This window comes from Pinus tabuliformis, chromosome 8 (assembly GCF_031772625.1).
Source record: "Pinus tabuliformis cultivar Carrire ecotype Pingquan chromosome 8, CPIR1, whole genome shotgun sequence".
In the NCBI taxonomy this organism is placed as follows: Eukaryota; Viridiplantae; Streptophyta; class Pinopsida; order Pinales; family Pinaceae; genus Pinus; species Pinus tabuliformis.
The window spans coordinates 1097851255-1097863328 of NC_142294.1; the positions used below are offsets into that span (position 1 = coordinate 1097851255).

At 39.3% G+C, this 12074-nt stretch overlaps 2 protein-coding genes across 2 annotated transcripts; both read right to left on the reverse strand.

Annotated features, from left to right (window-relative positions):
* Window positions 1–537: 537 nt before the first annotated feature.
* Window positions 538–2520, reverse strand: LOC149239168 (uncharacterized). Its single transcript, XM_089369778.1, has 4 exons — window positions 2317–2520; window positions 1688–2127; window positions 856–1540; window positions 538–591 (listed from the first exon to the last, which is right to left on the reverse strand). The coding sequence occupies exons 1-4, from the start codon at window positions 2518–2520 to the stop codon at window positions 538–540; spliced, it is 1383 nt and encodes a 460-aa protein (XP_089225904.1).
* Window positions 2521–3131: 611 nt separating this feature from the next.
* On the reverse strand, window positions 3132–4784 carry LOC149239169 (uncharacterized). The gene has a single exon (XM_089369780.1). It carries the CDS (start codon window positions 4782–4784, stop codon window positions 3132–3134), a length of 1653 nt encoding a protein of 550 aa, XP_089225906.1.
* Window positions 4785–12074: the final 7290 nt, after the last annotated feature.

The following is a 12074-nucleotide window of genomic DNA, read 5'->3' on the forward strand; positions in this document are numbered from 1 at the left end:
TAACAAAAAAAAAGCAATTCAATTGACAATAGTAAATTATTTTCAAATTTCTTTTTATTTTTTCACAAACAAAAAGATACTACTATGTCAAAGGCTGCATTAATAAATGAATTACTCTTACACGTGTGATTGAGAAATGTAACCATATAAGATCATATTTCACAGGCCTTGAACTCAACCACAATTGAACCAACTATAGGGACACAATCATAGTTGGGAAACTGCATATGAGTACAAAAAATAAACATATATACATAATTACATCTTAATGAAATTGAAATAAAAATAAAAATACAAAGAAACAAAAATACTTATATTAAAAGTATATGGAAGGTCTCATTTATAAAATTCAAAATAAATTCTAGCTTATGTGTAATTCTAGCTTATAGACTTCAAATTTGACCAAATCACTATTCTATTGTCTATTAGAACTCTTTTGGAAAGCTGAGACTTCCAATATTTGCACATCTCAAATTATTGGAACTACAGTCCCTATACTTGGACGCAAAATTGATCTAAGATAGTTTTTTCTTTCAGTTATAGAACTTTGACAGTTGTGGTCCTCCAGCTTAACATATCTTGTGCAATATCCTGCAATGATTACATTCAATATGTGTTAGAAAAACTTCACATACAAACTTGAAAAATATGGTTATGCTTTCATTTACAAAAGACAAATGGTATAAAACTGAAAAAATTCATTTACCAAAATGGTTCATTCAAGTGCTCGATAGAGTAAGACAATGATGGTAATAAACACTGAAACTTACTAGTTCTTTCAATCTATTTTCATAGTGGAAGAGGTTTTCAAGTTTTCATCTCTTTCCATTCATCATAAATAGCATTCCAATCTACCTCATTTAGAGCATGAGGTGCACTGAGAGAGATAAACATTAACATATCTAATGTTTTTAAAGAAAGCCTTGACCTATCCTCATTTTTTATCCGATTTAATTTTGAAAAACCTCTTTCACAAACTGCTGTACTAGCCGGAATAACAAGAATTGCTTGCCATAGCTGCATTAAGCATGGAAATCCTTCAAACCATTCAATTTCACCTCCACATAGATCCCATGCTCCAAACATATGCTTCTTTGGGTAAGATTTATACATAGTACATATAAATTCATCCATTTCACCCATACATTTAATGTTGTCCACAAAAAGCAAGCCTCCAGCACTAAATTTTTCACATAAACATGTCAACCATCTTCTTGTTTGAGAGTCTCTGTCATCCATATCCTCATAATAATTACGAGGACTAAAAAACTTAGCTGCATTAAAAATAGGTAAATCTGTGAACCTTGCATTTAGAGAGTCAATCACCTTCATTACAAAAGCCTTTCCCAGCGTAATGCAGTCATCTAGTGTCCCTGATCTTTGTGACTTTGGAAAACTCTCAAACCTTAATTCATGTACAGGTACTATACCTGTGCAATCTGCAAACTCAAGAGTTCCCTGTTGTGTTTTATTTAAGAAGGATGATGTATGCATTGTTCCTGCCCCAAATGTGCCTTTTAGAAATCGCTTATGAAGCAAGCTAATAGTGATATCCAAAGTTTTTCCAATAGATGTAATGTCAACATGATCCTCTTGAAACTTTTGATTCAACTTATTTAATTCAATAAGCACATCTGCAAGTAAGTGGATGCAAAATTGAACTTGAAATATTGTAGCCATCTCATACATTTTTTTCTCCACTAACTCCCAGTCCCTTAACAAAGCAGGCATGAGCTTAAAGAATCTTTCCATGACTTTTCCTCTAGAAAGCCATCTAATATGATGAATTTGTAACACTTCTAGCCTTGTGATTTGAAATGACTCCATTAGCTCTTTCAATTCTTCATGTCTTTTAGTAGATTTCCCTAACCATGAATAGATCTTGTTTGCAAACTTATCAATAGCTTGCAACTCTTCAAAATAAGATGAAGCATCATTAGCTGCTAATGCTTCTCGATGAGCTATACAGTGGATATATACTAAATCAGGGGCATGTCGACGAAGCTTAGTAGATAAACCTTCACGAATACCCCTCATGGATGATGCTCCATCAGATCCAAATCCAACTAACTTTGTCATGGATAGATTCATGTCTGCTAAAAGAGATGTCACAGCATCATACATAGACTGTGATGTTCCATCCCTAATTTGTAGCAATTGTATGAATTTTGTAGCACATGGACCTCTTCCTTCATTGGTCAAATATGTAATATAAATAATCAAATGTTGCACCACAGTCCGATCAGTGCTTTCATCAACTAAAAGTGAGTAATATGGGCTTTAGAAAATCTCATCTTTTAATTTTTTCCAATATACCTCCTTAGCAGCTTCTAGAAAGTCTTTTCCAGATGTTGTATTTGTATATGCTGAGTATTCATCTGTTAGAGGCATGTGAGGAGTGTTTTTATACCTATTCAAATCACAAATTGGCTTATATACTTCCAAAGGTAAATCATGTATTGCAACAAAATACATGTTCTCAATAACTGATATAATTCTCCCTTTCTGAGCATCAACCATTAGTTCTACATGTTTTGTAATTGGAAGAGTACTCCGTTTACTTTCTCCCTCTACAAGTTGCAAAGAAAATTTATGAGCCTCTGATGTTGCATGGATGTCTAAAGCACTAACTTGAAGGGTTGTGCTTCCATCTTTAGCAAATGGAGTTTCCCTTTTAAATTTTACACACCATGAACATTTTATCCTTTCAACACCATTAAAATCTTCTTCTTTTTTTCCGAAGAAAAAGCGATCTTTTTATTAAGAGAATAAAAAGATACATTGCATATGCTGAGCATTCCAAATTTGCCAATTGCTATACAAAGCAATCAAAAAACAAAAAAGCTCTTTCTGTCTAAAGGACCACAGAAAGCAGAGCTGTTTTGCTGTAAAAAAACAGCTGCAATAAGACAGCCAAAACAAAAAAGCATCCTCGACCGAGGAGACAGTCAACAGAAACAAGTAGTTACCGTGAGCGAACAGGTCTTTGGGTCTCCTCAACCGAGAGGAAAACAACCCACAAAAAATATAAAGGAAATATATCAGAGTTTAGAATAAACAGAAGTCTGAGGTAAAAAGTCTATGCATGTAGATAAGAGATATAATGTAAATCAAAAATAGCAGCTGAAAGATTATAAATAAGGCGGCACATCTGATGCATGGATCTGTCCATGGCATTCTTCCACTATTTTCCAGCCTCCCAAAGCTTGCTGCAAACCTTCCTTAGAAAGCTTGTCCGCGTCATCGTTACTGTCCCTGTAGATATGACATATGGAAAAAGAGTTAAAAGATGACTGTAATACCTGTATTTCTTCCAGCATGGGTTTCAATATTTGGTTTTTGCATGAGCTCTTTCCGTTAACCCAGTTTATGACATTGAGGGAGTCTCCAAAGATCTGAATAGTGAAGGTGTTCCTTTGAATAAGCCAACATAGAAGCAGTCTCAGGGCTGATAGCTCGGCAAAGTTATTTGATCCAGACCCCAAACCCACTGATGCTTTGAGAGAATGATTTGCGTTGATATGAATAACGATTCCTACTCCTGCTATGTTGTTTTGGGAAGCTCCATCAAAGAAAGCCCAAGGGATACCATCTTTGATTTGCACCGTCTTATTTTGGACTTGAGGTCTTTTTACTTCTGGCTCTGGGATGGAAGAGAAAATGGAGATAGCTTGGATGGCAATGACGGATGGTTGGGTTCCCTGATCGTGGAATAAAGCTTTGTTCCTTGCAAGCCAGACTCCCCAGCAAATGATGGGCGGGAGATTTCTCAGGTTCCCATTCGGATAATGCTGCCACCAGTTGGACCAAGCCTCGTCCAGATTCCCATTACCCCACTGAAAGGATTTGTTCAAAAGCTTTTCAACCTCCCTCCAGATTTTTGCAGTTTCCAAGCATTGAAGAAACAGATGATATATTGATTCCTCTTCAATTTTACAGAGGGGGCACCTCCCAGGACCACACATAAACTTAGACTGGAGGATATCCCAGGAAGGAATTTTCTTTTTGAGGAGGCACCAGAGAAAGATTCTGGCCTTAGCTGGGCATTTAAGTTTCCAAATCTGTTTTGCCCACCACTCTGGTTCACCCCACCCTTTCCTGGATTGAATGAACTTGTATCCATCTTTGGGAGAATATTCGCCGGTTTCTCCATGAGCCCAGATCAGACTATCCGGACTGTCTTTTAATCTTACATTGGAGCGAGCAAGTTCTTGAGTGAAAGAAGACCATTCATTCCACCACCTCTGGTCCAGGTGTAGATCCTCTCCATCTTTCCAAGCCTGACCCCAAATACTTGAGTGACCCACCTTTTCCACCTGATCTAGTGTAAGAATGTTTTTATCTTCTAGATGACTAATTAAACCAGGAGAAAGGGCAAAGTTGCCATTGCAGCCGATCCACGGATCTTTCCCAATCTTCAGATTTCTGCCATTCCCAATCTTCCAAGCCAAGCCCTGTTCTATTACCTTGAAAGATTCCACCGTGGCCTTCCATATCACTGATGCCTGCTGCTTGCTCTTTACCGAATTCCTAATCCAATCCTCCAGAGGGACCGGGTCGATATATTTTCTTTTTAACACTCTGGTCCAAAGGTTATCCATCTTTATCAGCCTCCAGCCCGACTTTGCTGCCAGAGACAGACTGAAATCTGGAAGATTTTTGATCCCCCAACCACCCCACTCCTTGGACCTTGCCACTTTGTCCCAGCCCACCCATGGAAGCACTGAGTTCTCCTTGGAGCCATCCCAGAGAAATCTACTGCAGAGTCTTCTGATCTTGTCCATGGTACCTTTGGGAACCCACGTTAAAGCAACCCAATAAACTGGGATGGCCAAAAGCACAGATTCTATAAGAGTCAGGCGACCCGCTCTCGAGAGCCATTTGAAGCTCCAGTGGGAGATCCTGGATTCGATTTTTGCAATCAGCCAGTTCCAGTCCTCCTTCTTTTAGTCATTAGGCTTTAGCCAGAAACCCAAGTATTTGAAGGGGAGATCCAATGTACTAGGCTGGAAAGGAAGAACAGAATGAAGCCTGCCCCTCTCCTGAGCAGCAAGACCTGTCATAATCAACTGAGATTTTCTATGATTTATCTGCATGCCAGTTGCTTTCAGAAATAAATCTAAAATAGATTTTAGTTCCTTTATTTCAGTGTGCTCAGTATTTGTAAAAATCAGTATGTCATCAACAAAAAGGAGATGAGAGATGAATAAATTTGTAGCTACCTCGATACCTTTTACCTTCCCCTCTCTTCTGGCCTTGTGGATCAGCTGACTGAGTCCTTCCGCTACTAGGAGGAAGAGAAAAGGGGACAGAGGGCACCCCTGCCTCAGGCCCCTTTGACCTTTGAAGAAGGGAGAGGCAGCTCCATTGATGAGAATTGCATAGCTTACATTCATAATACATCCCATTATCCAACTGATGAAAGCTGGTTTGAAACCGAGGTGGGTAAGAAGCAACCTGAGATATAACCAATTTATCCTGTCATAAGCCTTTGATAAATCGATTTTGATGACTGCACCCTTCTTGTTCTGCTGCCTCACACTATGCATGACCTCCTGAGCAACTCCTATGGCTTCATGAATTTGTCTCCCCGATAAGAACCCGAATTGTTCCATTGAAATATGGCGGGACAAAATTGGTTTGATTCTGTTTGCTATTACTTTAGCTATGATTTTGTAGATGCTATTACATAGCGCAATAGGTCTGAAGTCTTCAAAGCTTTCCGGGACTTCTTTCTTTGGGATAAGAGCTATAAACGTGGCATTGAAAGGGCTATAGACTTCCCCTTTTTTCCTGGCCTCCTCCACCACTTCTGTAATTTCTGCTCCTATAAGGTCAAAGAAGTGGAGAAAAAGCTCTATGGACCATCCATCTGGTCCAGGGCTTTTCTCTTTTGCCATCGATTTTATTGTAGCTTCCACTTCCTCCTTTGAAACCTCACTGTTTAAGTCCTCCGCTTCATCCTCCTCCAAGAATCTCGGGAAACATTGAGCTGTCCTTATTACCTCAGCAATTGTGGTCTCTCCTGGGTCTGCAAAGAGCTTTTGGAAGTGCCTCTGGCCCAGCTCTGACAAGGAGTGAAAAGTCTGAACTTCCCTTCCTTCTTCATTTTTTAGGCCCCATATAGTATTTGCCGATTTCCTCCCTTTGGCATAATTGTGGAAAAACCTGGTATTTTCATCTCCAGCTTTAAGCCAAATTGCCCTACTCTTTAAACGCCATTCTTCTTCTTTATCCAGGAGGATTTTAGTCTTAAGTTTCTCAAGATGAAGTATTTTTTCCTTTGAGGCCTGAGTCAGATAGCCATCCTCCTCTATGCTTTCCAAATTTTTCAGTTCCTCACTTATCTTTGTGAATTCCTCGATCTGGGCTTCCTTTCTTGCCTTTGCCCAGCTTATAGTTGCTTTTTTCAATCTTTTTAGGTTTTCCATAAACAAGTAACCTTTATCCTCTGGAGCATTGGCTTCTGAGTGCTTCCAAGATTGCTTGAAAAGATTTATGAAAGACTCCTCTTGAATCCATGAGGAGTTAAACTTGAAAGGGGCAGGGGGCTTGGGAGGGGGAGAGGAGAGCTCTAAGAAAATAGGGAAATGATCAGATAGCCCTCCTTCTTCAATCCACTGTCTGAACATAGGGATCTTGGCTGCCAGCTCCTCATTGATGAGAAAACGATCCAGCCTCTTTGCCACCCTAGCCTCCCCTGTTCTCCTGTTTCTCCAAGATGGCTTTAATTTGAGTAAGTTTATGTCTAGAAAATTGTTGGATGAGAGCAAATTTATGAAAAAGTCTGTTAAAGGGTCTTCCCTGGCCGAAGGACCCCAAGCCTCCGCTCTACCCATAGAGAAGTTTAAATCTCCTCCTATCACCATATCTTTGCCCTTCAAGAAGGATTTTGACATCAGTTCATTCCAGAACAGCACTCTATCCTGGCAAGGGCCGTAAACATTGCAAATAGAAAAGGAGAAAGCGATTTCTGAGGACTGAACATCCATTCCCATGGCCTGTTTTGTCCCCCACAGATTGCTGACCTTTATCCTTCCTTCCTTATAACCGATTGCCAACCCGCCGGAGTGGCCTTCTGAATCGATTGCAAAAAATCTCCACCCAGGCATCAAAGCATTTAAGACTGTCTCCACTTCCAACCCACTTCCAAGGGTCTCTTGGAGAAAAAGGATGTCAGTTTTAGAATTGAGAAACATCTCCCTGAGAGCCAGTTTTTTGGGTTTGCTGGCTAAACCCCTACAGTTCCATGAGGACAAGATCATTTGATAACCTCTTCATGGGGAAGCGCTGCTCTAAGTGCCCCGGGGATAGACTGTTGTTTTCCATCTGCTACATCGAACTTTGCTTTCATCTGTGCCATGGAGAGGTTGGATTTCCTACCTCTTTTTTTCCTGGAGAGGCTTTGGGTGGGAAGAGGCCCTATTCCTCCTACGGAGACGGGAATGATTGGCTTGTGATCGAGGGAGCGAAGGTTGTAAGGGCATGAAGGAAGAAGAGCCGAGGGGCCAGGATCAATAGTAACGCCTTCACTATTCAGATCTAGGGAGGGTAATGTGGCCGTAATGACTTCAATGCCGGGTTCCTCATTAGTTTCTTCATGATTTAAAATGCTATCATTTATTTTTGAATAAGCAAGAGTATTCGAATGAGAGTGTTCCATACATACATCCATAGTTTCAGCTATATGAACTGGGGGAATGGATGAATCAGAACACATACCCATTACTCCTTCAGGCGGTCGCGGCGTCCTTCCGGGTGACTGCTCCTTTGCTAAGTCTTTCTCCAAAGCTGGTTCCTTTCCCGTCGAGGAGGCTGGAATGTCCTGGTGGTCGGGTTCCGGCGGCATCATTTCCATCGGGCCCTCTGCCTCCTTAGCCACATCATTCTGCTCAGGTGGGAAGCTCTGATCATGAACATGTTGGAATGGACTGTATACGGTCTCCCACTACTCCGGCTCCTTTTGGAATCTCCGCCTTCTCCTTCCAAGAGGGCATTCCTTTGCCAGATGCCCGTGTTCGTGACACCTATGGCACCTGAAAGGCAAATATTCGTAATCCAATGGCTGCTCGAAGACCATATCCTTGTATTGCAAGTTTATCCTCTTTGCAAGTCCTCTGCCTGGGTTCAAGCTGACTAAAATGCGAGCCATAGTTTTGATACGAGATTGTTTGAAGGACATGTCAGCCTCCAAATAGGTTCCCAATCTTTCCCCTATAGCTTTGAACACGTTTTCCGTCCATAAGAAAGGGGCCAAGCCAGGGACCCTAACCCAAACAGGGAATACATCAGTTTTTTCCCGACTTGCATCAAACATCGGAGACCATTTCTTCAAGAGGACAGGTATATTCCCAATCGCCCAGTTCCTTGAAAGGACCCAATCCGCCGCCTCTTTGCTATCAAAACGGAACATAAACCAACCTTTTACCAAGGCAGAGGCTTCGAAAGGCCTTTCTTCCCCTACCATCCAGTTCCTTTCACCCCAATCTTGCAGAAAACTAGGAGAGAATTTCTTCCCTCGCGCCCTGCCCACCACTGTGCATTCGGCCACCTCCAAGGATTCTTCGATGCTCACCTCCATCCCTAAGACCAGATTCCCCTCCAGCTCCTGCTCGCCAATGGGTCTTTGTTTTTTCCGCTTCTCGCCTCTTTTCCTTCCGCCAATGTCCTCCTCCCTAACTTCTCTGCTTGCGTCGCCCCTTTCTGAGTTAGGGTTTGAGTGAATCAACCCCGGCTCTGTTCTATTAGAAAAAAGGAGATCCTCAGCCCCCTGAGGTGAGAAGGCAGATGAGGGAAGGGTTACCTGAAAACCTGGGGTTTCTTCATGAGTTCCCGCTAGATGATCTGAGGGTGTTGGATTCTCCGGCCGACCTCCATGCCCTTTTGGGACGTCCTGCTCTTTCCCAATGGAGACCCTTGATAAGGCTGAGGGTTTTCCAGCCTTTCCCACCCCCGGCCGCTCTGCGCTTTTGATGAAATTTACTATATCTTCTAGACCCCCGGATAGAACTGGCTCTTCAAAGGGCAGTTTCCCTTTTCGGCCCTGGGTCGATTGACAGAGGCTTGTATGCAAGGAACCCGCATCTGGGTTGGCTGGATACTGCGTGCCGAGGAAATCTTGATGAAGAAAAGGGTTCTCTTCATGTCTTTGTGTCAGCTGAATGAAAGATTGATGAATCTTGTGCGTTTCTGGTGAGATAGCTCCAGATCTGCAAGAATCAAAACCTCCAAAGTACCTTTCAATGTTTTTTTCTGTCGGGTCTTTACCCCATACTGACAGAATGTCTTCCACAACCGGGTCCAGATCAACAAGTTCATTGGAGTTTACCATGGTTACAAAAACGGAGGATAGAGTAAAAAACGAGAACGGGTTTACCGCCAGCGCAAATGTCAAGAGGGTTTTACCCTTTTCCCAGCTGACCGCCCAAACCAATAAACTATCACCTACAGCTGCCCGTTCCTCCAAAGCTGAGAACTGTGCACTCCTGAGCGACGTTGCTTACCTCCACCGGTCGTCGCCCCCGTTGATAGCCCAATCCCTGTTCAGTCAGGACCTGGCTCCGTCCAGACCCGTGATCGAAACCTCCGCCTTCCCATCGCTCTGCGCCTCGTCCAATTTATCGATCCCATTAAAATCTTTTACAGCATAAGCCCATGGAAATCTCAACTTCCATTTGGACTTGAATGTTCTTTTGTACCTCTTGGATGTTGGTTCCTCTTCAAGAAGTTCTGCACTATCTGATTCATGGTCCTCATCCACATGATCATATACTTCATTTTCAAAAATATGTGGTTGATTAGAACATTGAGAGATACCAAATGCATCGGAAAGTGAAAGTTGTTTCAGATCCTTTTTGGGGCGACCAAGAGGTGATATTTTATACCTATAGTCAACAAAACAAGAAATATAAAAATATAAATTAATATAAAAAAAAATATTTTTATTTGAAAATAAGACAATATACAACAAAATTCATATGAAAACTAATGAAAAGCAACAAATAGATCTCACACACATAGGTCTGTTGATCACTGAAAATTAAAATTAACATTGATCTTCATGGAAGGTTATGCACATTGCTATCACCAAAATGAAATTTCTTCTATAACAAGGAATATCTCAAATAATTTTTTAGTAATTGTAATGTAGAAGGCATCATGATTCATAAGGACAACAATCACAAAAAAGAGGACGCACAAAGCACACCAGCAGTTGGCAGTTTGAGTGGGGAAAGTCTACGCAGCATGTGTCATCTATGGATACTTCTTGAGAAGAGTTCACAAACACTTCCAACTAGAGAAGAGCATTAAGATGTTTCCTTTTGTCTCAAATGAAGAAAGTGATTCTCAGCAGTTGAATTACACCCACCCAGAATTAGGAGGTAGAAATTAGCAAGAAAATTCAGTTGTACAAGGTGGTGTGGCTGGATAATAAATAATGAATAAAAATCGTACACGATTATCTCCCAACACTGCTAACACCAGATGATTAGGATAGCCATGAATATTAACATGCATGGTTCCATGATTGTTATGTATGTTAACAACTACACATGGTTGAGAGTGGAGGTGGGCAACTAGAAGTCCAAATTTCAATGCTCAACAACTGTACATTTCAATGTTATGGTTCTAATTACATCACACATAAAATTATAGACATGCATGTGTGTACATTTCAATGTTATGGTTCTAATTACATCTCAAATAAAATTACAAACATGAAAGAGTGCGCATTTCAATTGTTTCAAATACTCTTATTGTGTGTTTTTCTTTAGGAAAATAAAAACAACAAATACCTCTATCTCTCTCTCTGAGTTGTTACATGCCTTTATTAGTGGAATATTTTTCTTCATCTATTTATCCTTCTTTTATACAGTAAAAAAAATACATTGAACAATGTACATATGTTTCAAATCATTCCATTGCATCTCAAGTCAACTTGTTATAATGAACATAATATTGACTAGCCAACACATATAAACATATTATCACATGAAATTGTAAAGCCATTACTCATTCTATCTTATTAATTATTATTGTCCTATATGGATTTATATCTATTGTTTTTTGTATGTTGGATTTCTCTATAATAAATTAACATTATTCATTTCACTATTGCAAACATGTGATATTAGACGTCTCTAGGATTAAAATATAGGTAGATATACTTTGATCAATGTCATTATTGTATAGGGATTTAAACAATACTTTGATTGATTGAATAACTTCCAATTTTTTTATCCTTCAAAATGCTTGTTTATATTTTTGTAAAAATAAATAAAGTGAATGAACAATAATCAATTCACTTATGAGTGTGAGTTTTTTCTAGTGTAATTAAATTGCTTTGTATATCATGACCAAAAACTTGTGTTTCTACTCTAAAATATAGCATTTTAAATTTCTTTGTTTAATTTAAAAAGATATAAAAAATTTATTTTCTTACTTCTTGATTTATAAAATTCAAATCCATATTACATTTGGTAAAAAAGATGATTGACATATTGAAAAATAAAAATAAAAAAACAAAAAAATTTGTTGTTAAATCTTTTCCACTTACATCTTATTATTCTCTTTTTACTCATTATTCTTCTATGTTCATTTCATTAACTAAACTTTTATGTTCAAAATAAGTTATTATGAGAGACAATTGATTGTAAATTACTTTACCCTTAACTTTATTGGCAATGAAATTGATAATCTTTCAATTTTTGTTCCCCTTAAATATCTTATATTGTGCTATTATTAAATCAATCTATGTATCACTTTGGTCTAGCTTCATGAATTAGAGTTTGGGATACATCATTCATTTGGGATACAATGTTAATGAAATTGATAATCTTTCAATGTTTGGTCCCTTTAAATCTTTTATATTGTAATATTATTAAATCAATCAATGTATCGTTTTGGTCCTTGTTCACCAATTAGACTGTAGGATATTCTGTTTTAGAGCATACATTCATAGTCAACACAAATATATGAGCAAAATTAATGGCCACTCATTTGAAATTATTATTAATTCTTATAAACTGAATAAATTAAGCTTAATTGCAACTAGGATAGTTATTCAGACGTAT